This window comes from Oreochromis niloticus, linkage group LG12 (assembly GCF_001858045.2).
Source record: "Oreochromis niloticus isolate F11D_XX linkage group LG12, O_niloticus_UMD_NMBU, whole genome shotgun sequence".
Classification (NCBI taxonomy): domain Eukaryota; kingdom Metazoa; phylum Chordata; class Actinopteri; order Cichliformes; family Cichlidae; genus Oreochromis; species Oreochromis niloticus.
In genome coordinates, this window is record NC_031977.2 from 11660793 (window position 1) to 11685406 (window position 24614).

The following is a 24614-nucleotide window of genomic DNA, read 5'->3' on the forward strand; positions in this document are numbered from 1 at the left end:
TAGTATTGCTGACACTGTTGCAGCGAAGGTCCTCTTCATTACTTAAATAACGGGATATATTTGCACCTGGATGACTTTGACACTGTCAAGGTTAAAGAATACAATCATAGAAGGGGGTTTATGATAGTTATTGACGGCGTCATTTATTTATTGGTGTTTTCCTCTGGTGTTTTCTTGCTTGTAGTCACCAAGCTGGTACCAGTGGAGTGGAGTCTCCTCACTGAATTAAAACATAGATTAGTATTGCAAGTTTGGCTAGGCTAACAGAAAATAATTATTTGAACTTTTACCCAAAGTGATGAGGCTACTTTCTAACTTAATGAATGCCCTACCTTTATGTTTTTCTCTGCAAATGTGTTTATGCCAAAAGAGAGAACATGGTATGCTGTGTGCTCTTAAAAAAATCTGATGGAAACTGAACAAACAGGGGACAAAAAGAAGTCACAGGCCTAAACTACTATCTGCAGCAGATGGGCATTTAAAGGTCATGGCTTTAAGTAGTCTTCCTTTAAAACCCAGCAAAGAACTGGTGCAGGTCCCGAGACATACATCTGGAACTTCAGTTGATCGTTCTGCTGTTTGCTGAAGCCTCATCAGAAATGCGCTCTGCTTAAGGGTGGCTGTCAAAAAGTTGTTCTTAAGGAAGGGAAACGGGGGGGCGGAGGCTGCGGTACACCAAACTACACAAGAACTGGACTGAAAATTAACAGGTCTTACTTAGAAAATTTAGGTTTGGTTCAAATCATCATCAACATGTTCAGAGGAGGTCAGGAGAGAGGTAAAGCAAGTATCTACAGCCATTTGTAAAACACAGTGGAGGCTCTGTCGTGGTCTGAAGCTGCATTTCAGCCAGAAGTGTTAAAGATCTTGTCAAAATTTAGGAAAATATGAACAAGAAGGAAAATTTAGATCTGGATCCACCATCTGGAAATTATCTGATTGGCAGCAGCTTCATTTGTCAGCATGACACTGATCTCCAGCACACTGCACAGTAAATTCATACTTGAATAGAAAAACACATCAGTCATGAATTGGACAACATTATTGAAGGAGTGTGAGATCATCTCTACAGAGATTAGAACAAAAGGCAGAAACATCCAAAGAAGAGCTTTGGATGACACAATTTTGATTCAGGTTTGATCTTTAACCCTTGTATGGTGTTCGTATTTTTGTTACTCAGCCAGTGTTCATGGGTCTGGTGGACCCGCTAGAGTTTTGACTTTCCAATTAACACTATCAAACAATTTTATGTTAAATTACTCAACAGATGTTTACTTTATCCCAATTACGAGCCATGTGAACAGCAAACATGGTTAATTTTTTCCTTTTACCTTTGTTCGATCACATTTATGAATTAATGTGCTTCTCGTTGTTTGTCAATAAAATGTTATAAAAAAAATAAAATCAGTTCTAATCAAGTGTACATATCCTTATACCATATTTTGCAGGTTTTGATGGTATATACTGCCTAAAGGGGCAACGGCCTCTAAATGGCATGGGTCTCACAGACCCGAACACCATACAAGGGTTAAGATGTTAGATAAAGGTTTGTGTTTGTGCATGAAAGAAAGTGCCAGTGTGAAATTGCAGCACAACTATACATTTGCAAGAGAGAAAAATAAATTATCTTGCCATACATCCAAGTTAATGTGAATGTCTCTTGATGCAGGCTATTGAGCTTTGAGCATCCTGGGGAATTTTGGCTTTGATGTTCATGATGAAAGCACCTCTAGCTTTGTTCTTTTCATTAAAAAAATGCACACCCAAATATCTACTCTCCCAACAAAAAAAAGAGAAAGAACTCACAGGACACTTTGCAAAGTTCAAAGCTGCAGCTGTAGCATAAACAACAACAAACTGGCACTGTTTGTAATTCTGTCCTGGGGTTTATACAGGGGCAGTCATTGGTAAAGCTATAAATAACCCCAACAGCTGCAAGATCATTTTTGCTCTGGCAAGATGGCAAGACGGTCATATTCACTGCTTCAAGCACTTGACTATGTAATGCGCTCAGAAAGCGAAGATGACGAGAAATCCTCTGCATCTGAAGAAGAGGCATCTTCTTCAGTCTCCTCAGAGAATGACAGCATCACTACCAGTGATGAGGATTACCATCCAGTGCCTGATTCCTCTTCTTCAGCAAATGAGGATGATACAGAGACAGCAGTCGAGGCTGATGGCAGAGAAGGTAGGAGAAGTGGCAGAGGCCGAGGAGCCGGTGGCTGAGTGGATGTCTCGTTCTGGGAAAATTAAGTGGTTTCCCACTGCTGAGGAGACCCTGCACTACAATCCAGTACCCACTGGTATCACTCCAGGGCCCACCCTGTATGCAGTTGCCCGCATTAGCACCCTGAGGTCTGCATTTGACCTGTTTGTGACAGAAGAGATCATTCAGCTGCTGTGCACCCACACAAACCTGCATGGGAGGCGAAAGTGTGAGGATTGGAGGGATGTGGATGAAGTGGAGATGAGAGCCTACATTGGAATTTTGATTCTAGCTGGCATCTACCCCTCAAGGCATGAAGCAACGCATGGTTTGTGGGCTGACAAGACCGGACGGGCAATATTTCGTGCTACAATGCCCCACTATCGCTATTCCCAGATCAGTGCTAACATCCGCTTTGATGACAAGCTCACCCTCCCAGGACGTTTCAGAAACGATAAGCTTGCTGCATTTCGCATCCTGTGGGAAAAGTGGGTTGCTCGTCTCCCCCTGTTGTTCAATCCAGGAGTTGATGTGTGTGTCGATGAGCAGCTGGTTGCATTCAAAGGTCGGTGTGGATTTCGACAGTATATGCCCAACAAGCCTACAAAATATGGCATTAAAATCTGGGTGACCTGTGATGTGGCAACCTCCTATGCCTGGAAGATGGAGATTTACACAGGAAAATCACCTGGCAGTTCCCGGGAAGTTAATCAGGGAATGAGAGTTGTGCTACAACTGACAGAGGGGCTCCAAGGACACACTGTCACATGTGACAACTTCTTTACTTCATTCAGCTTGGCAGAGGAGCTCCTCAGAAGAAAACTAGCTCTGGTTGGCACAATCAGGAGAAACAAACCAGAGCTCCCTCCCCAGCTTGTTCAGCTGCGACAGAGGAAGATTCTTTCATCTCTCTTTGCCTTCACCAAAACAACCATGGCAGTCTCCTACATGCCCAAGCGAGGGAAGAATGTGCTTCTTTTGAGCACGAAGCATAGGGAACCAGCAGTCAGTGATGGGGAAAAGAAGAAGCCAGCGGCAATCCTTGACTACAATAGGTGCAAAGGTGGGGTGGATAACCTAGACAAGGTTGTTGGCACCTACAGTTGTCAGAGGAAAACCAGTCGCTGGCCACTGGCTCTCTTCTACAATCTTCTGGATGTCTCAGCATACAACGCCTTTGTCCTGTGGAAAGCAGTGCATCCTGAGTGGGAGTCCACCAAGACCTACCAATGAAGGGTGTTCCTGGAGGAGCTGGGCCACAGGCTGGTGACTCCAGCAAATGCAAGACGGCCTTGTGCCCCACGCTCAACAGCCGCTGCTGCTATTGTTGCTGAGATACAGCAGTCTGAATCAGAGTATGACCCACAGCCCATCAGCAAAATGAGGAAAAGGTGCGAACTGTGTACCAACAGAAGAAGAACGGCAACCATTTGCTCCAGCTGTGGAAAGGGTGTCTGCATAGATCACTCTGCTGTGGTTTGCATGTCCTGCTGTCCCTGAGCGCACACACATATACACACACAGACACAGACAGACACACACACACACACACACAGACACAGAAAGAGCATGTATTTTGTACAAACAAGCAATAAAAGGCCATTTTTGGCATAACTAACAAAGTGGGACTTTCTTTTTTGATGGTCATTACTCACGGGAATAATACAAAATATTAATATTAATAATTATTATTTTGGTTACTGGCACTGACCTGCAATGATGATTTTAAAAAATATTAGGTTTCATCATTCAAATGCTGAAAAAATTGGAACTTTATCGCTATTTTCCTCCAAAAAACATAGTAGTAATATGTAATCTGACTGGTATTCAAAGAGTATAATTTCTGAATTTGAATTATATTTTGGTTTTCATGACTAGGACTGGTTTTCATTTAAAAAATCAAGTTGGTCTAAGTAGAAAAATGTTTTAATATATATTAATTTTATAGCATTTTGTGAACATAAACATGAGGTGGTCATTTTTGACCACGAACAAGCTGAGAGGGAGTTTTTCTGTTTTTCTGTCACTGCACAAAAAAAAATGTTGCATAAAAATAATTGATATTATTAATTATTGAGATGCATGTAGCTGCCATGATGGTTAGAAAATAAATTAGGTTGCATGTATTATTTGGAAAAAAATTGGGATTTTATGATTTTCTCCATTTATGAGTTCTTAGGATTATATGATCTAACTGGTATTTAAAGGGTTAAAATTCTGAATTTTAATGAAATTTAGATTTTCATGAACAGCCCTGATGCCAATTTAAAAAATCAAGTCAATAAAAGTGGGGAAAAAATGAATATATATTACTTTTATAGCATTTTGTAAACGTAAACAAGGGGTGGCCATTTTTGGCCACGAACAAGCTGAGAGGGAGTTTTTGCTCTCCCTGCACAAAAATAACAATGCATAATAATGAATGTTGATGTGAATCAATTACATGTCCCAGACTCTACTATTTATAATATAAGAAATTTGAGTAGCACTGCAGATATATGAAATTGTGAGTTTTGAGGTTGTCTTCCAACTGGTGCAGTGTGCAAAAAAACTGGTGTTTAAAGGGTTAAAAATGTAAAAAGTAATAACTATTTTATATTTATGGAAAGAACTGATGTTAGTTAAAAACGTCATGCAGAAAAAATGGCAAAAAACCCAGAAAAATAATAAAAATTACAGACCTAATCTGTTGGTGGCCAGCTTTTGGCCACGAACAAGCTGAAAGGTTAGTCATTTTGAACAAACCCAGAGGGTTAGAAATGTACAAAATGTGTTTTTGTTCTTTATACTGTATGTTTACATATAGCAATAAATCTTGTTTCCCTAGCAAAATATAAAGAAATGAGGGGTGACTCAAGACTTTTACACAGTAGTGTACTTCCTAGAAGATCCTCTTGAGCAATTCCCGTTTCTGATGTGTAAGCATTACATTACCCCAGTGACTATGTGTTATCAGCTGATTAAGAGTGTGGAGCCCTTTATCATCTTTATAGAATCAAAACTAGTAACAGTATTTAATTTCTGTTAAGTATAAAACTAAGCCCAGATTCTTTGTGGCTGTACTGAAATTGTAGAGCAAGTTTTTGTTGGTACAGCAAGCCAAAATCCCCTGACTGCCAGCGATGCACAGATTTATATGTGGACAGTCACCGCAAAACTAGAACTTCTACAACTTGCCTGGCCACTTACAGATTTATAACCACATTCATTTCATTTTTAAAACGTTAAACTGCATTTTCCCCCCACAAGTTATTTTCCTACCCCTGACCGTGCTATTGCTTTGTACGACATAAGGGGGCACTGTTGAGCTTAAATTAAACCTAATATTTTCCATGCACGTATGAACAGTGGGACTTCTAAAAGAGTAGCTTTTTATCACGTTAAACAAAATTCACCAACCTGTTAGGGTAAAACTCACAAGTAGAAATCTCCTACTTGTATATCAGCAAAGTCCAGACAGCACAAAATAGTATTTCTCAATAATTTTTTACAGATACACCTTAAAACAATGACCTTAATAAGGATTTTTCCCCCTTTTCATTAGAACTAATGTCACGTATCTAAGTGAGCTGCCTCCGAGGCCTTCTACATGTCGTCAGACTCGCATTACACTCTCAGAAGATTTTTTTTTTTCTCATGGCAGCAGCAGCATTTTCAGTACTTAGGGAGTCTTTGTCTGGCCATCAACAAAAGCCCTCGGATTACTGGTGAGGCAGGCTCAGAGTACAGCTGCATGCGTGTATGGGCAGGTCAGAAGAATGACTGGAGCTCCGGTGGGCTAAGCACTCGGAAAAATGCAGTTTGGTGAGATTGCAGATTAGGAGGGAGGTGGGAGGGGGACAGGTGTTGATTCCATGTATGGGGAAACCCGCAGGCACACTCTACAAGGAACTGAAAGAAAATAATTGATGACGGGGGTTTTTTTGTTTTTGTTTTTTTTCAGGTTGGAACTTCTTCTATAAGAGAAAGTGTTGAGTAAAGCAAACAGTTCTCTAATCAGAGTAAAGTCTAGTATACTGTGACATTTAGCGCCTTTTTTCTACTTTAGCGATGGGCCTAACTGCAGGTACATTCCCTACTGTACAGTAATAATAATGAGTGAACCGGGGCTTTTCATTGGCCCGGGCAGCAGCCAATGGAAAGGCAGGAAATGAGTCACAGGTCTGTCCGCGCTCACCTGATACTTTACCTGACGGCGCTCAGACCCAGCGTCTCATTACCTTTCTAATACAGTCTATAACTGAGGCTCTTTGTGTCCTGTTAAGTCCAGCAGTCAAGGTGTTCCTCTGTATTTGGGCTCAGCAACACAAAGATAAGGAGCAATGGCTGTGGCTAACTTCCAATACATAACTCGGATGAGCAGTGGCTTCAAGGTCTACATTTTAGAAGGTAAGCTCGGTTTGCGCCTTTTTAAAGATTTCCTCATGTTTCTTGATGACAGTGGATACTTGGATCTGTGGAATTAAATCTCTGCTGTGGTTGTGCCATATCATTTACTTATTTGTATGTGTATTTAATATGTATTTCTCAATATGATATGAACTACATACAACATCTGTCTTAATTAAGTGGCATTTAGTCTGTCTGTGATATTTAGGTGAAGTCAGGCAGAAAGAATCAGATACGGTGACAATCAAATGACAGCGATAAGTAAACAATCAAGTGTATGTGCTGCTATACCACGTTTGGCTTTTTCGGTTAATATATTTAATACACTGAATCTTACATACAGAATATGGGACTCCTCCGTAAATACTCACCTGAGGCTTTAACTGAGATTTTCTAAACCATGCGTTTCTGTTGGGTAACAATAAAATCAGATTTAAATGCAGTGAACCAAAAGGTCAGGAAGCATTTTCCCTCTGCTAATAAGGAAGAAATAACCATGCCCGAGGCATTAGAAAATCAGCATAGGTGTGGTTATACCTACCCCCCTCCACAAAGGCACTCTGTGTGAAGGAATAGCTCACATGTGCTATTGGAGAGTTTAGATGTTAGGAAATGTGAACTGGAGTGAGCAGTGTGGGCGTGAAGGCTGTTTTGTTTTTCTCTAGGAATGCAAAACCGATATAAACAGACTGTCTCAATTCAGTGTGGTACCACAGACTATTGTTTCTTTAAATACATCCAGTGGCTGATTTGAATACAGTTTAGCACTGCTGCCATCCCGTCAGTGTGGATTTCCAAGTGTTAACTGAACATACAGTGCAATTGTGCTGCCATTCAATTTTCAAACAGTGCTTGTGTTTTGGCTGCATGCATTACACATCAGCCTGGGGATGTGACTGCAGGCTGATTTGCCCAAACATACGCCCCCCCGTGTGGCTTTGGTTGACATTTGATGGGTGATAAACCTGCAAAAGACCGAGACATCCAGCCCGTTTAGTGCGTCTATTCTGCACTGTAGACATGCTTTAAACTCCTCTGATTGAACAAGCCACTGACATCAGCAGCTGCCTGTCGATGTGTTTCGACTTGTGTAATTGCAAAGATCCAGGATGTGTACGTGTTTCGCCTTGATGGCCTTTTCACAAATGGTTAACGCCCAAATCGGGGTCCTCAGACACGGAGAGCAGTTTGATGTTTTTGCACTCCATCCAAACGGGGAAAAAAAAGCTGTTGGGGCTCTTTCGCGTGTGACTGGGCTGAATGCCAATATGTAGAAAAACAACATTTACCGTTAGCATTGAATCAGCTGTGAAGTGTTGTAACCCTCACTGATCAGGTAAATCGAGTTCTACAGCTTAACGGAGTTTACGATTAACGGTGACAAAAAAAAAAAAACGCTTTCCCACGAAAAGCAGTCGTGCAAGTTGATGTCATGGATCAAAACAAGCAGTTAGTCATCACTGCTTCACATCATTGCCAGTTAGATACGATCACAAGCGTCACAATATACGGTCAGTGATCTGACGTAGGATCGGCGTTGGCAAAGGGACTGCAGTCACCTCTGATGGGCTCGTGTTTCTTTGAAAGTCTGCGTGCTTCTTCTAATCCGGCATTTTAATTTTGTTTTGCAGGTCAGCCTCATCTCAGAAGCGAAGACAGATACAGACATATGACACACGACCGGGCTCGAACCCAAACGGTGTATCCAATCAAACGCAAGCGCAGCCACGAGAGAGGTCTGACTTTGGAGGAAAGGTTGGTTGAGCTGTTTAACTTTCCTAGGAAGATTTTCTTTTTATAGATTCAACTTATTAAATGCAAATTCTGTCAGCAACGAGGGTCTGAAACTCTTTCAAATAATCTTTTCAGACGAGAGCGAGCGATGAGCCGAAGCAGGCTGGCCCAGAGAGCAGCCCCAGCAGCGATCAGCAGCCAGCAGAGTCCAACACAAACCCTGAGTCCAACACCCAGCCCCACCAGCCCTCTGCCCACCCATGTGTACTACACACCAGTCATGGATGAACCCCTTGCCCTCATCAAGAAACCCAGAAAAGAAACTGAAAGCGCAGAGGAAAAGAATAAAGGCACCTCTTCCAGTCAAATCCAGGTAATTCAGCAAAGCCTGTCTAGAACACAGGGTATTTAGGAGGGGTCATAACTTGTGGCCATACTGATTACCCTACTGTATAGCCTCAGCATAGCTTCAGGCCACCAACCACAGGGGTCCATTATCTGTAGTCAGTGAATCCAGCTGCACAAGCATTCTGCTTCTAAGTGTGTCTGCAAGCCTAAGCTTGCCTGAGCTATGCAATCCAGCCGGATTCGGGAAGAAAATGTGAGTAATGGAGGGAGGAATGCCATCAACAAGACCAAACAGACTGCTTTCTCCCTGACCTGTTTATGCCACCACACTGGGAGGGAGCTGACTTTCACGCGCAAACCCAACCAGTTTAATCGGTTTTCAGATCGTGTTGTTTTCAATTTAAACTGTTGCAGTTGAAGAGCGAGTGCACAGTCAGGTTTAGCCAAAGTCAAAACAAAAACACAAAGTTTATGGAATGAAACGAAAGCTTAAAAACAGGGTTACAACCTGTGCTTCAAGTCTAATTACTTTGAGTCTAATTACTGACCCATTTCTTTTTTCTTTCCCCAGATACGTCCCTCTGTGATCACTTGCGCCTCCTCGTTACGAAACCCCTCTTCAAGATCCGTGGGCCACTCATCAGGTCAGTCTCACACTCACTTGGAATGAGCTCATTTACCCAGAAGGTCACTCCCTAGTCATCACACGTGCATCATAGCGCAGCCATATCACGCAATTTTACTGACTCACTTAGGTGTGTATGTAAAGGTTTGCCATTCATCTTCTATATTGCAGTGGTTCCCAAAGACAACTATGATAACGTCCTCGAGGAGCATTTCCAGAGGAGCTTGGGTGTTCACTACCAGAAAGCTCAGTCCCGGCAGCTCTCCATCAGCGTGTCCGTCGACGACCACTTTGCCAAGGCTTTGGGAGACAAGTGGCTACAGATTAAATCCAAGTCTTCCTCCTGTTCTTCCACACCGCCCAGCAGTCCAAGTGTCACTCACTCCCCCACCTACAGCCACAGCCCAAATCTGTGCCGCAAAGAGTCCACAAGCAGCTCAGTGCTAACGCCCAGCCACTGGTCTGTCAATTAAAGTAGAAACAGCATCTGATCCTGGTGGAAACTGGACTCTTTGAGACTTTTAACATTTCACTGCCACTCTGCGACGGCTCTGCTGTCTGTCTGGCTGCAAATGCCAGTGCAGGAGTTGACAGAGCGAGCTTACAGATGCAGGAGTGCTGTCAATTTGGATCTCCGCCTCTACAAGCTTAATACAGCAACACAAACAAATGTAGCATTATTTGGGACATCGACATGTTTTGTTACATTTCTATCCTCCGCTTGCTTGATAGCATTTGAAAAGCTGAGATAATGTAGATGGTGATGTGGGATGATTGGGGAAAAAAATCCTTTACATTTCTTTTTGTAAATGTGTCATTTCTCTGAATGCCAGTTTCACTGTATTATATTTATAATCGATACCCCTGGGTGCCTTACAGTCTAAGTGACTAGCCTATCTGCTGTAAAATGTGCTTTTAAACTGTACACAAACCAGACAATTAAAAAGACCTAAAATTCATATCTCATAAATCATTTTTGTGTGTTTGTTCCCTGAGTGTGAATGGTCTGGACAACAAATGTCTCCAGAAAATGGGACGTTGAAATGAAAATGTTGTAAAATGAAACAAATCTCCTTTCAAACTAAAGTGACGTGAATCCAAGGACACCTTGTTAAGATAGGGCAGGGTGGCATACCAGACAACCTCATTTCAGTAGTGAGTCAATGTGTGTCTAGAACACATCCGGCACTGCGTTTTACACTAGGGGTTGATGCCACACACACAGGAGTGGAAATTAAATGGATGTACGGGCAACTCATTCTGTACTTTTTCCTGTAAGTTCTAGAGAATGTAGGGAGCAAGTTCCAGCAGGCACAAAGCTTGTGCTTTGACATTCCTGTCTCCTGAGAAAATGACTGTGTAAGATCCTACAGATCCTGTTTGGCAAGGGATAGGAGGGAGGGAAGAGTGGAAGAAAGGGTTGGGCTAACATAGGCCTGAGCATGAGAACCAGCCACACTCTTCAGTTACTGATTTGCATGTCCTATCTTGCCTAATTTTAAATGTAAAAGGAAACATAACAACAACAAAAAATTACAGCGTTGAACTAGCTGAAAAGAAGTGGGGATTAACCCAACTGTCATGAAAAGCTGAACACATAGGGGAGAAAGCTTTAAATCAGGGGTAAGTTGAAAGAGCAAACTGAAAATCCTCCTACTTTAAAGCAACTAAAGCTAAGTATTAAACGTTGGCTTTACTCGCTTATGTGGCTTTAGTTTAAAGATCTGCGCAAAAACCTGAAATCCACCAAACGATGACGTGAAGTTTGCACCTAACAGACTGTGGAGGGAGTGCATGCATACAGCAGCAAACAGTGACCAAACTGCTGATTATTAATTTTCTTCCTTAAGACACAAACTGGTATTTCCACTCATCAGCCCGCGTAACCTGAACACGGACAGGAATGCCACCTAGAGGCCCTCGGGTTACCCATATACGGCCGACTTTGTCAATGACAAATGGTCTCTTGTTGCATTATGGACGAGTCAAATAAGCAAAAGCAGAGCTCTGGTGTTAAACCTTTTGATGGGGGGACCTTAAGAAACTTAAGGAAGAGGATAATGCTTTGCCCAGTTTATCACTAGGAGGCGACTGAACATCCCTCTTCATTAATAATCCACTTCACATGTGCTCTCATATGCTCTGACAATGCAGCGTGAGTGAGTGTTTACTTTTCATTGAATGTTTTACACGGTAGGAGGAAGTAATCTGTCTAAAAGAAAAAAAACTGGGTGTGATATTCACTGCTAAATGAATCTGTGAGTCGGCCACATTAGTTAATATTATTGCACCAGATAAAGTCATACTTTGGATTACACATACACTCTGTTTAACCAGGGTAAAATATTAACATGTCTCATCTATCAACCACCGCAGTTCAGCACAGCTAAGCTGAAAGTGGCTCACAGATATAAATTATATAGATCAACCTGCCATGAGAATGTCAAGAGAAGGGCTTCTCATGCTGCTGCAAAACAAAATGCACATTGTTGTGTGAGGCAACAGGGGCTGGTAATTACAATCCTAAATACCTCAAACATGACAGAAAACACCATTTAACTCATGGCAATAGTAATTAAGTATGCCTCACTATACAGGAGATTGACTAACCTTTCTGGGAAAGTTCCTTAATTTCTCTGGTTTGTCAAAAGTTAGGTCTCTGTCAACAAATTGAGAGTCTTTTTCTAAACAGTTTCAATTCTAAGTACTAATCTGATGAGAAGATGATTGCCTGGAAAGATTGCATCTCTGTGCTGCGGCTTTGTGCTCGGTTCATTTTTCAGAGTTCGTCTTCGAGCTATGTATTTAAATGACAAAAAAGATAGTTATCTCGGATAATTGTTTAAATACAGATCATTTGGATTTACGCTCGCAATCCCTGACTGGCAGCATCGTTCGCGGCTGCAAGTGAATATGATAAGAAAGAAGCCCTTTAACGCAGCTCTGTGCTCATCCCCAGTTTTTCTGGAATTGCTGTTTATACGGCGCATTATGTGCGATCTAATCTTTAATATTCTGTTAGACAATAAACCTCTGTGAACATCAAAATTTAATGAATAAAAGAAATGAATAAACATTAAACAAATGTTAAATATAACACATAAAAGGCACAATCAGTGGTGTGTTAGTGAAGGGATATAGCAAGTAAATATGATTGGAAAACCTTGCAAATGCTCTTGTTATGTAGTGCGTCTGATATTAAAGGAATAATGTAGACGAACACCACATGGGCATCATTTACATGTAAAGTAGCCACAGAAACAGTCACAGAAAAATGAATCATCTATGTTGTGGGTGGATAACAGATATTCATCTGTGACTGTAGCCGATTAAAGCTGCTGTGTTTCTCAATCTGATTTTTTTTTTTTTTGCTTTTGGTAATGTGTGATGACTGTAGGGGTGTGGAAGTGTTTAGGCTAGTGTGGGTAAAATATAATAGTGTAAAATACTAAAAACACATATATAGAGCTGTGTTCAGTTTACAAATGCTCAAATGGATACAGGCTCGAACATATACATACACAGTATATACACACATGCACCTCGACCAGATGCTTGTGGTAGCCATCGACAATCTTCTGGCATGATTCTGGTTGGATATTTGACAACCCTTCTCGGCAGAACTGGTAGTGTTCGTTTAAACTTGCTGGTTTCCTGGCACCTTTAAGCACAGTCTTGAGGTCGGGGCTTGGGAAGGCCATTCCAGAAGCTTAAACTTAGCCTGTTTTATCCAGCCGAAAACCAGTTTTGATGTGTGTTTGGGATCATTGTCTTGTTGATCTGTGTCCAACCATCTAGCATGTGTGCAAAGAAGTAGAGGAATTGGGAGGTAGTCCTGCTTCATCATCATCCCACCCACTTTGTGCAATGTACTAGTACCAGTGGCAGCAAAACAGCCCCAGAGCATGATGCCACGACCACTATATAGTTGGTACAGTGTTCTTAGGTTTGAAGGCCTCACCTTTACTCCTCCAAACGTACCTTTCATCAGGGTGGACAGATAGCTCAATCTTCGTCTCATCTGACCATAAAACGTTCTCCTGAAGACATTTGGCTTGTCCATGTGGGCAGCTGCAGATTTCAGTCGAGCTTAAAAATGCCAGTTTTGGAGCATTGGCTTCTTTCTTGGTATTTGTTGGTCCATGTAAAACCAGTTCATGGTAGGCTTGAGCCTTGGTGGTTCCTGAACATTCTAACCAATTTCCTCTCACCTGAGGGTGACAGTTTGGGGCTTCTTCCTGACTTTGGCAAAGCGTTGACACGCCCGAATAACTTGTTCTCCCGTTCAGTTGTTTGAACTGATGATCCGTGAATCAGCGGTTGTTTAGAAATAACTCCCAGAGAGCTTCCCAACTTGTGTAAATCTGCAATTCTCCTTAGAGCTTCACTGAGCTCCTTGGACTATACCATTGTTCTGAGGACTGGTCAATCCAATGAGTGCTGTCAATCAAATAATTTATGCTAGCAAAGAGAAGCTACCAGTTGACGTCAATCACGGTCACTGATGAGAAGTTAATAAGCCTTGGTCCTGTTGAGTTAAAAGACAATCTACAACCTTCAGCATCACTTATTAAAAGAGTTAAGTGAACGTATGTACAGTTAAGCCCATAATTATTCATACCCCTGGCAAATTTTGACTTAAAGTTACTTTTATTCAACTAGCAAGTTATTTTGTGACTGGAAATGACACAGGCGTCTCACAAAAGACAATAAGATGATGTACAAGACGCATCATTGTGGAAAAAAATATTTCTCAGCTTTTATTTACATTTGAGCAAAAAGTATCATGTCCAGAATTATTCATACCCTTTACAAACTGTCACAGTCTCTGGGAAAATCCAAAGTTCCATACCATTCCAAATAGTCAAAGCTGTTCTAAAGCATCCTAATTACCCTGATTAATTGGGAATAGCTGTTTTGATCAACTCAACAGGTGAAAAACAGCAGCTCTCTGCAGGTGGTCTGTGGACATTCATGGCTAAGACAAAGGAACTCAGTGAGGACCTGCAGCTGCGCATTGTGGCTGCTCACAAGTGAGGAATGGGCTACAAGGCAATATCCAAATGTTTTCAAGTTCTAGTGGCTACAGTGCAAAGTATTATTAAAAAATACAAGATGTTCCGCACTGTGGAAAATCTCAGAGGATGTTGTCGGAAGCCAAAAGTGAAACCTGTGCTGGCCAGGAGGATAGTGAGAGAGGTGAAAAAGAATCCAAGGATCACCACCAAGGCCATTCTGGTGAATCTGGGCTCTGCTGGTGGCAATGTCTCAAGGCAGACAGTCCAACGGACACTGTTGGGTTCCACGGATGCAGACCAAGGAAAACGCCACTTCTCCAGGCACTTCTAAGGCATGCAAAAGCTCATTTGGCCTTTGCAAATGCTCATCTGGACAAAGAAGAAGATTTCTGGTCTTCAGTGTTATGGTCAGATGAAACAAAAATTGAATTATTTGGTCACAATGATGTTGCCTTCATTTGGCATAAAAAATGGAGAAGCCTTCAACCCAAAGAACACCATCCCCACTGTCAAACATGGTGGTGGGAACCTAATGCTTTGGGGGTGTTTTTTAGCCAATGGACCATGGAACCTAATCACAGTAAACAGCACCATGAAAAAAGAGCAATACATGAAGATTCTCAACAACAACATCAGGCAGTCTGCAGAAAAACTTGGCCTTGGGAACCCGTGGACATTTTAGCACGACAATGACCCAAAACATACAGCAAACGTGGTGAAGAAATGGTTAGCAGACAACAACATTAACGTTTTGCAGTGGCCTAGCCAGAGTCCTGACTTCAATCCAATTGAGAATCTGTGGAGGGAGCTAAAGATCAGGGTGATGGCAAGAAGACCCTCCAACCTGAAAGATTTGGAGCTCATTGCTAAAGATGAATGGGCAAAAATGCCTGTGGAGACAAGCAAAAAGCTGGTCTGCAATTATAGGAAGCGTTTGATTGCTGTAATAGCCAATAAAGGCTTTTTTCTATTGATTATTGAGAAGGGTATGAATAATTCTGGACATGATACTTTTTGCTAAAATATAAATAAAACCTGAGAAATATTTTTTTCCACAATGATGCCTCTTGTACATCGTCTTATTATCTTTGGGGAGACACCTGTGTCATTTCTGCTCAAAAAAGAACTTGCTTGTTGAACAAAAGTAACTTTAAGTCAAAATTCGGCAGGGGTATGAATAATTATGGGCTTAACTGTATATATTTGAGTAAATACAAAATAAATTCAAACTCGTGCACCCAGTTCTTGTTTTTTAAATTCATTAAAGATGTACAATCATTCCATGCTGGAGAAAGAAAAGTTCAAAGACATTATTAAGGCCAAACATTTCCATGAAATTCGTGCCCATTGTGAGTGGAAGTAAACTTCTGACCATAACTGTATATAATTATTATTAGGAATGTCTTTCCTTGCACATATATATGCTTAGTTTTCCACCATCCCTCCATTTCCTGACAGTCCTTTTTAGGTAATTTGAACTTCCTGCATCCGTTGGGAAGGTCAAAATATTCCACAAAGCCCGGCACTTGTGTGAACATGTCACAAATTAAATCCCACCAGCACTGAATAAATAAGTGATGAAGAGGAACTGATCAGCAGATTTGGAGGTACTGTACCATTTCGGAAAAAGACTGTGTTCTGCTGACAGCCTGACACTCTCCTGGAGTTTCTCAGTAAATGAACTCTTCATGGATGAGTAACCGATTGATGATCAGCACTGTTTGTGGCTCCTGCTTCACATTAGCTACACTATAGCTTAGTGAGCTATAGAGTCTACACTTTCCTACAGCGAGTTTACTACTTTTTTGTTTCTATTTTTTAAAGAGAGACGTTACCAGAGATTTGGAAGTAAACTACACAGTTCAGAACAAAGTTTCCAGAGGCCTCTTTAACCTTGGTGGGTGTAACTTGCTAAATTCGACCAGCAGGTGGCACCAAAGTCCCGTTTGTAATATCCTACCCAGTCATTTTAAAGTTTTAATGTCCCCGTTCTTAGAAAATGAGTAATAATCGGGGAACACCGCACTGTTTACATCCAAACAGTAGAAGCTTAACCACCATAAACAAACTGTCACCAGAAATATTTCACTTACTTTTCTTTTTGAATTAGACTGAAAGATGGGCTATTTCGGCAACACAACAGACATTTGTCTTTCCTCGGCGCTTGGATAAATATAATTTGGGGGATAAAGTTAAGCAATATAATCAGCAGATAACTATAATTACTTTTTTCCCCCCATCAACAAGCTCGATAAACATTAGCCCGAGTGCAGCAGCGAGTGTCCCATGACTGCTCTGGAAAGGCGGGTTCTCACTTGAGGCGCAATATATAAACCAACCTCCAAAGGGAGCCTCAAACACTGCAGGCCGCTGGACTGGCACCTCCTCTGACATCCTCTCACTTTGCATAACACCTGCCAAGGAAGGCCGATCACCTGACAGAGAAGCCCAGCGAGCGCAGGGGACAACACAGCGGACACCTTTGCTTACACATGTAAGTGACACCTACCTTTAATCTCTACTCATGCTCCCCGTCTTTCCCCCCCTCTCACTCCTTTTGAATTACGTAAGAGCAGCAAGGCAGATTAACATCCCGCTATTTTCTATAGGCCTGAGTGAGTACTAACAAACCAGCCCAGTTACTCCCAGTCTCTCAAACCTCTTTCTGAAGTTTTAGGTGGGATTTGTTTGTGCAAGTGGGATTTGAAAGGCTGCTGTAATTATGTAAGTCCCCCACAGTGCCACACGCGTGGATTTACTCTCTTAACCGCCTATTAAACACACTTTACTCGCCAAAGCTTAAAGAAAACTAAATCAGCTGCTTGTTTTACTGCAGCGCCATTTCCTCTCTATGAAAATGCTGATTAACACTGAATGCTCAGTAAAACTGCACAGCTGTGCATTTTCCATTTTTGCCATACTTACCTGCTGCTTTCATCCTAATCATGATTTAATGAATTGCTCCAACAAAACACTGTGTGGAAATGTCATGTAGTAGCGGTAGTGTCATGTCCAACTTTAGTGTGAAGTGTATGAAGTGTTAATATACTGCTGATAACAAGAAACACTTCCTTTTTTCTACCATTAGCCAGTAAATCATGGATACCAGGCAAAGTGGTGTGTACTGTTTGGTTGTGTCACGTACTGGAGTTTGGGCTTGTTAATATGTAACTCATCTTAGCCTTTCCAAGGATTGAAAATGAGGAGTTTCCGCCACTAACTTGCGCATTTCTGTGTCTGTTTTTGTTTTATTGCAGTGTGCATCATCAGAGGCTGCCCGTCACAATGGATTTCTCCCCCATCTGTATACCTTCTCATTTCACAATGAAGCCTACAGAGAAACCCTGCATACCTAGCTAGCAATTAATTTAAATCTCCTTCCCTTTGGAACTTTTAGATCTGAACTAAAGGGCTCTTCTATTTTTTATTGTGGTAGTAATTTATTTATAAAAACATATTACCTCATAAGTTACTGTTAAACCGCAGGGGGGAAAGAGAAAAAAAAGTGGCTTGGAATAAGAGTGATTGTGACAAAAACTTAGTTATATTGTGAGAAGCGATGGATACAACTACATTAGCGACCCTGGCTGCTGCCACCACCGTGGCTCTGGCCTCTCAGTCTGACATGTCGGGCTACCTGTGGCTGCTGGTGCTAGGCTTCATTATTGCCTTCATCCTGGCTTTCTCTGTGGGGGCCAATGATGTGGCCAACTCATTCGGTACAGCGGTGGGCTCTGGTGTGGTCACTTTGCGGCAGGCTTGCATCTTGGCCACCATCTTTGAGACCGTGGGCTCGGTCCTGCTGGGGGCCAAAGTAAGCGAGACCATCCGGAAGGGGATCATTGACGTCCGGATGTACAATGGCTCGGAACACGTCTTGATGGCGGGATCGATAAGTGCTATGTGTGGTGAGTGCACAGACAGTGATGACTTGAACGATCGGAGCACGTGTGTGCTGAAGATGTTCGGCCTGGTGTGTTTTCAGCGATCGCGATTGTGCCTTTGTTCTCCAGGCTCTGCTGTGTGGCAGCTGGCAGCGTCGTTCCTGAAGCTCCCCATTTCTGGAACCCACTGTATTGTTGGAGCAACAATTGGGTTTTCCATGGTAGCCAGAGGTCACCAAGGGGTGAAATGGATGGAACTTCTGCGCATTGGTGAATACGTGTTGTTGTTTTTACCCCTACCCCACGCTCGATAGATAGAAATATCCGTTAAATCTGAAATGCAAGTCGAATTAAAAGCAAATTTATTCCTAATGCATTGAAAATATGCTCTGCTTGTCCACAGTGGCCTCCTGGTTCCTGTCCCCCGTGCTGTCAGGCATCATGTCAGCAATTCTCTTCTATTTTGTCCGCAAATTCATTCTGAATAAGGTAAAGCTTATTCACTGGGAATACTTAATCAGGTCCATTAAAATAACGAGCACTCATACCTTCTGTAGTTTGGAGGGTTTCAGCTGAGCAGTCAGGTCTCTCAAAGAGTTAAAATATAAACGTAGAGGCACCAACAGCTGAACAGAGAACAGCTTGTTTCTGATCATTTTTGAGTACATGTTGCTACTTTAAACATATAACAGAGACAGTCTGTATTTTTCACAGACTAATCCTGTACCCAACGGCCTGCGAGCCCTTCCTATCTTCTACGCCATCACGATGGGCATCAACCTATTCTCTATCATGTTTACAGGAGCACCATGTGAGTATCGCGTCCTCAGACTGCACTGGTTTTTTGTTTGATTGTTGCTTAACACGCCACACTACTGCCACAGCGGTTGAAATCCCGGGATGAGGTGGAGAAGTGTCACACGGGAGAGTTGGGACTCAAAGTAGGTGACAAATAAAGAGGAAGCAGTTTCATTAAAAAAAAGAAAGAAAGGAAAAACCAGTCGCTCTCAAAGAAGCGTTTTCTTGAAGATGTGGAATGTTGTATATAAAAAAACTGCAAAGATCAAAAGTTAAAGCGAGCAAACACAACAGGAAAAATAATCAAAGTGGCTCTACAACAGATTCCGCTAATAAATGGAAAATTTCCATTCCTTTTTGTTCTGTTTGCAGGCTTGAACTAATCAAGGAGTCAGCTGGCCTGGGCCCTTCACTGAAGGCTGCAGGCCTGTGTGCGTGTGTGTCTGTGTGTGGGTCATGGAAATTAACACATCGTAGCTCCTGCTATGCAAAATTGCAGCGTAATACAGTATAGTATATTAGACGTCTTAGCCGTCTGTCCGGTCAGTAGAGTTCGAAGCAAGTTTGGCTTCACGTGCATGCTGGAGACAGGACACACCCATGCAGCTGTGGCTTTAATCGTGCGACCTTTTAATTGTTGTTAAGCCGCTGTTGTCTGTGAGGAAAAACAGGTAAGCTAAGTTATTAAATGTTGCCTCACTAAATTCTTTCCACCTGTTTATCTATGCACTGCCATCATTAGCAGGAAAGTGAAATTAAGTTTCTTTAACAGCAGTTTGTTTGTTTATCTCTGGGCTGCAAGGCCGGTCTCTTTCACACTATCTGATTGAAGGAGCATGCACTCTCGCTGATACTCTTCTGTGTAAGAACGAGCTGAAGTGCTGGAAGAGGCCGTTGAATAATTTTGCATAATTTCTTAGCAAACGTGACCGTCACGTGACCGCAACCTACAAAATGTGATCTTGACCTTTTGGTTTATGCGAAAGCGTGAGGGTTGCGCTTTTAAGACGTGGCCATCTTTCTAACAGAAAATCAAAGTTGTGCGTTACGTGTCTGTTTCACCTTATCTGAGACCGTGTTCTCTCTCGTGCCCTGTCTTTTGTGCACAGTGCTGGGGTTTGACAGAGTGCCGTGGTGGGGTACGCTGTGCATTTCTCTGGGCTGCGCTGCCGTCACAGCCTTGTTCGTTTGGTTTGTCGTCTGTCCCCGCCTCAAGAAGAAAATCCAAGGTGAGTAAATCTGACTTTAGACTTTCAGGCTATACTTTTGTAAATATGCTGATAAAAAAATGCGACTTATCTATTAAAATTCTACACTGCTACATTGTGGTGGGGAATATTTAAAGTCTTTGGCACAACATCAGTAAATTCAGTCTGAATTAAAATGAACTATTAAGTTAAGACGTTATTGATCCCCAGTAGTGTGTGGACAGACTGGTGCTTAAATAGTGCCTTTCTACTCAATTTGAGCACTCAGTGTGATTTCTACCACAAGTCTCATACACTCACACGCACACACACTCAAACAGTGCTTTTATCTACACCTAAGCATTTTTATCCAATATTCACACACACTCACTCTGGGTTCAGTATCTTGCCCAAAGATACTTTGACACATGTGACTGTATGAGCTGTGGATCCAACCTGCTGATTGGTCAACTTAACTTCAGATACCTCTGACATAAAATTAGACAGAGAATAGAATAGAATAGAATATTGTCAAGATCATCAGAACAAAACAAAAGTCAGGAATGTGACTCCAACATTGTGTTTAAAATAAAACATTAAACATAAAAATGGAAAATAATAGATACCATAAATGAGCTATAAATCAAATTTTACAAACATGAAGTTAGTCCTTCAATTACAAGCTGCAACATTAACACGATGTAAAGACTGATGCACTGGTTTTACTTCTGCACTGGGATCACCGCTTTCTCTTGCATTAAAAATCTGAGTGCTTCTTTCATCCAGCACAAACAGCTGCTGCTCCCTGTGCAGCTCCGCTCATGGAGAGGGACTCCAGCAAACCCGTGCAACCGCAGCAGTCCCCAGTATCCCATGCACCCCGACCACAGAGCCCTCCAGCAGACAGTCAGAAGGTGGCTTTTAAACTGGGAGGCTCAGAGGAGACGGATTTAGACAGCATAGATGCAGAAACCAAAGACCTGGACATCGCCAATGGTAATGACTTGAATCTGCACTCTAAATAGAGTATAACCAGAAGAAACTCCAACAGCTGAATTACATTTAACTGTTTATTTTCATAGGTCTGAATGGGACCGTAGGCCCCATGGTGATCACTGATCCTCACAGTGGTCGGTCCCACACAATCCACAAAGACTCTGGCCTTTACAAGGACCTGCTGCACAAGCTCCACATGGCCAAGGTTGGCGAATGCATTGGTGACAGCGACACAGAAGAGCGGCCCATCCGGAGGAACAACAGCTACACCTCCTACACCATGGCTATTTACGGAATTCAAGGAGATGTCAGGTACAAAGACGGGGACGGTGGGCTGCAGAGGAGACCGAGAGTGGACAGTTACAGCAGCTACAGCTCAGCAGTGTCCAACAGGAGTGCAGCTCTGGACGAGAATGTGGCCCAAGAAGCTGGCACGGACCTCGCTGGCACGGACCTGGAAGAGGATGAGCTGGAAGTCGACCAGCCTGCCGTTTCCTCGCTTTTCCAGTTCCTGCAGATACTCACTGCCTGCTTTGGCTCTTTTGCTCATGGAGGGAATGATGTCAGGTAGGCAAGGATGTTTGTTTTTTCTGAAGAATTCATGTACGTTGGTTTATTCAGATGGCTTACAGAAACTTTTTTTTTCGCATTAGCAATGCTATTGGCCCACTGGTGGCTCTCTGGCTTCTGTATGAGAGTGGCTCCGTCTTGTCAAGTGCACCGACACCTATCTGGCTGCTTCTTTACGGTGGAGCCGGCATCTGCATTGGACTCTGGGTGTGGGGTCGGAGGGTGATCCAGACCATGGGCAAAGATCTCACCCCTATTACACCCTCGAGGTATGCGGCCGACAAATAAAATCCTTATTTGTGTTAAAGTCGAAGCATACTGACTCTTCCTTCTCTTCTAGTGGATTCAGCATCGAGCTGGCCTCAGCAATCACAGTTGTGGTGGCATCCAATATTGGCCTTCCTGTCAGCACAACCCACTGCAAGGTAATGAAACTAAAGGGACTGTCTTTACTACAAATAGACGCATACGTTAGAAATAAGCTAAGTTTTCTGCACAAGTAACGTACACAGTGGCGCATGACCCGATGAGCTCTTAAATTATGTGCACACAGGTGGGATCCGTGGTGGCCGTGGGATGGTTACGTTCCCGGAAGTCAGTCGACTGGCGTTTGTTCAGGAATATCTTCATAGCCTGGTTTGTTACTGTTCCGATCTCTGGGCTGATCAGCGCTGCCATCATGGCTCTCTTCATCTATGTTGTTCTCTGAGGCCAGCACTGTCCAGCAACACTCCTACTTGAGTTGATGGACTGCAGCCAACAAGTTGTTTGACTCTGATAAATCCTACGCCAATAAAAATGTCCTGTTTGTTCTCCGTTTGCTAATGATTTATATTATATCATTGAGTCAAGGCAATTATTTTATCTCCCATGGTCACGTCCTTGAATTATGTAGACTCTAATAACATTCTTCAGTTATCCGAAAGACTGTGATCTTGTATATCCTTTTGTATATTTGTATAGAAGCAATGTTTTCATCAGATGATTCCCTTTTGACTGAAAAAGAACGAGCAGCAGTTGTATGTTTGGATATTTGGATACAGTAAAATATGGAGTTGCTTGATTTGATGATATTTCGATGTATTTTACTCACCATTAAAGATTTTCTTTTACAGAAAGATGCTTTTCTGAGTGTTAATGTGGGAGGGATGGATTAGTAAAAGCAACAAAACATCATCATGAATTTGATCGGAAAACTGTTCATTAAAAAATGAACATTAGAGTTTTCACTAAGGTGGACGTTATAGTGAACCATCGACACTAATAGTGTCAGCGGTAGTGCGTCTGATTCTCCTCAATGTTTGGGTGCTATTTTTGCAAAATCCACGAGGTGGCAGTGCTGCAGCAGCCGCTTTTACACACACACCGACTCCCCCTCCATACAGGAAGAACCATTAAATGCACAGTACTGTGCAAAGGTCTTGTCTTTGTATTTCGCTTCCAAGAAGCCAGATTTTCTTGTAATTTTTTTTTCAAGTCTGGTACCTGAAAAGTCTTGACTGAAACAGAAATTTTTCCGAAGAATCTTTTTTTGGTTGTTTAAGCCGCTTAACACAGAACCATGAATCATTCAAACATTAAAATGCACCTAATTAATGAGATGAACCAGTTTTGTGTCTACACATAACTGACGACTTGGTAAAGAACCGAATTTAATGTGTATCTTTTTGCTATTAGCATCCTGACAGAGAACTACATTATCCTTTGAATCTATGAAAAGGGGAAGAGTGGCTATCAAGAGGCCACTCTTAAGGAAGGGAAAGGCTAAAGTATGCCAAATTACACAAGAACTGAAAATCAGTGGCAATAGGTCTCATGGAGTGAGGAATCCAAATTTGAAATCTTTGGTTCAAATCATCATCAACATGTTCAGAGGAGGTCGAGAGAGAGAGAGAGGTACAACAGTGAGTGTCTGTAGTTATCTGCTTAGGGCTGCATTTCAGCCAGGGGTGTTGGAGATCTTGTCAGAATTGATTGAAATGATTTAATTCAGACTTCGATCCACTACTGTAATACCATCCAGAAAACATCTGACTGGAACTTCATTTTTCAGTATGCCAAAGATCCCACACACACTGCCAATGTAGTAAAAGCATACTGGATAGAAAAACACACAGAGGAACACTACTGGTCACGGACTGGCCTCTTTAAAAACAAATTACAATTTGTTATAAAAGACAGAAAGGCAGAACTATTATCTTTATATTATTTATTTTGAGAAGTGTTCTGACATCTTTGTTTAATCTTCCCATTGCAGTAATAGTAGTTTGGCAGCAGATGCTGCTGCTGCTCCACTTAACAAGCTTTGAAGCGGCTCAATGGCGATATCATGGACAACATGATTAATATTAATTAGCCATAGAACTTTCTATACGCTATTTATTTAAATAACTAGCCTCTCTGTTCTCAACAAGTCAATGGGTTTGACTCTTACTTGCATTTTTAAATAGCCTAGTGCTTTTGTGTATCTGTGTCTATATTTCTGTTGTTATGTAACAAGCTCAGAGATTGCGCATGTAAATGAGTCATTTTGGGTTAGTTTGTTTTTCTACCATTGTTATCTAGTTTCACCAAGTATTGAAAAAAATGCACAATTAAAAATGGAAATATATAATTAAATAAATCAATTTAGTATAACTCTGCTGATTTTTCATAAATTTTGCTTAAACTTTGTTACCAGAAATGTTTGTCTGCCATTGATGTTGCCATGAGACGGAGTCAGTGTGTGATTGAAAGAGGTGAAGTTGTCAATGACATGCAATCTGTTTCTGATAACTGTGATAAATTGTTGAAATTTGCTGTCTACACAGACAGCAAATTCACATTTAACTGTTACGTTTGAGCGCAGCAGCCTTCCTG

General features: G+C 41.9%; 2 protein-coding genes and 1 pseudogene across 3 annotated transcripts; all 3 read left to right on the forward strand.

Annotated features, from left to right (window-relative positions):
* The first annotated feature begins 2023 nt into the window (after positions 1–2023).
* On the forward strand, positions 2024–6040 carry LOC109204408 (piggyBac transposable element-derived protein 3-like; annotated as a pseudogene).
* Positions 6041–6075: 35 nt separating this feature from the next.
* On the forward strand, positions 6076–10261 carry vgll4l (vestigial like 4 like). The gene is made up of 5 exons (XM_003445620.5): positions 6076–6595; positions 8227–8350; positions 8465–8702; positions 9249–9321; positions 9474–10261. Exons 1-5 carry the CDS (start codon positions 6529–6531, stop codon positions 9773–9775), a joined length of 804 nt encoding a protein of 267 aa, XP_003445668.1. The 5' UTR covers positions 6076–6528; the 3' UTR covers positions 9776–10261.
* Positions 10262–16580: 6319 nt separating this feature from the next.
* On the forward strand, positions 16581–22873 carry slc20a1a (solute carrier family 20 member 1a). 2 transcript variants are annotated; one of them, XM_003445536.5, is made up of 11 exons: positions 16581–16814; positions 17578–18228; positions 18334–18474; positions 18608–18693; positions 18919–19015; positions 20112–20231; positions 20976–21185; positions 21272–21752; positions 21839–22024; positions 22096–22180; positions 22309–22873. In XM_003445536.5, the coding sequence occupies exons 2-11, from the start codon at positions 17880–17882 to the stop codon at positions 22462–22464; spliced, it is 1911 nt and encodes a 636-aa protein (XP_003445584.1). In that variant the 5' UTR covers positions 16581–16814; positions 17578–17879; the 3' UTR covers positions 22465–22873. The 2 variants fall into 2 exon arrangements, with proteins under 2 accessions (XP_003445584.1, XP_005473174.1); XM_005473117.3 differs by lacking the exon at positions 16581–16814 and adding an exon at positions 16986–17044.
* Positions 22874–24614: the final 1741 nt, after the last annotated feature.

What these genes read in the sequence shown, in the direction of transcription:
- vgll4l (XM_003445620.5), top strand. Translation starts at nt 6,529, where the DNA reads ATGGCTGTGGCTAACTTCCAATACATAACTCGGATGAGCAGTGGCTTC. An exon ending in GGTCTGACTTTGGAGGAAAG is followed by an intron (nt 8,351 to 8,464) that starts GTTGGTTGAGCT and finishes TAATCTTTTCAG; the next exon opens with ACGAGAGCGAGCGATGAGCC. An exon ending in ATCCGTGGGCCACTCATCAG is followed by an intron (nt 9,322 to 9,473) that starts GTCAGTCTCACA and finishes TCTATATTGCAG; the next exon opens with TGGTTCCCAAAGACAACTAT.
- slc20a1a (XM_003445536.5), top strand. Translation starts at nt 17,880, where the DNA reads ATGGATACAACTACATTAGCGACCCTGGCTGCTGCCACCACCGTGGCT. An exon ending in CCTCAAGAAGAAAATCCAAG is followed by an intron (nt 20,232 to 20,975) that starts GTGAGTAAATCT and finishes TCTTTCATCCAG; the next exon opens with CACAAACAGCTGCTGCTCCC. An exon ending in ACCCCTATTACACCCTCGAG is followed by an intron (nt 22,025 to 22,095) that starts GTATGCGGCCGA and finishes CTTCTCTTCTAG; the next exon opens with TGGATTCAGCATCGAGCTGG.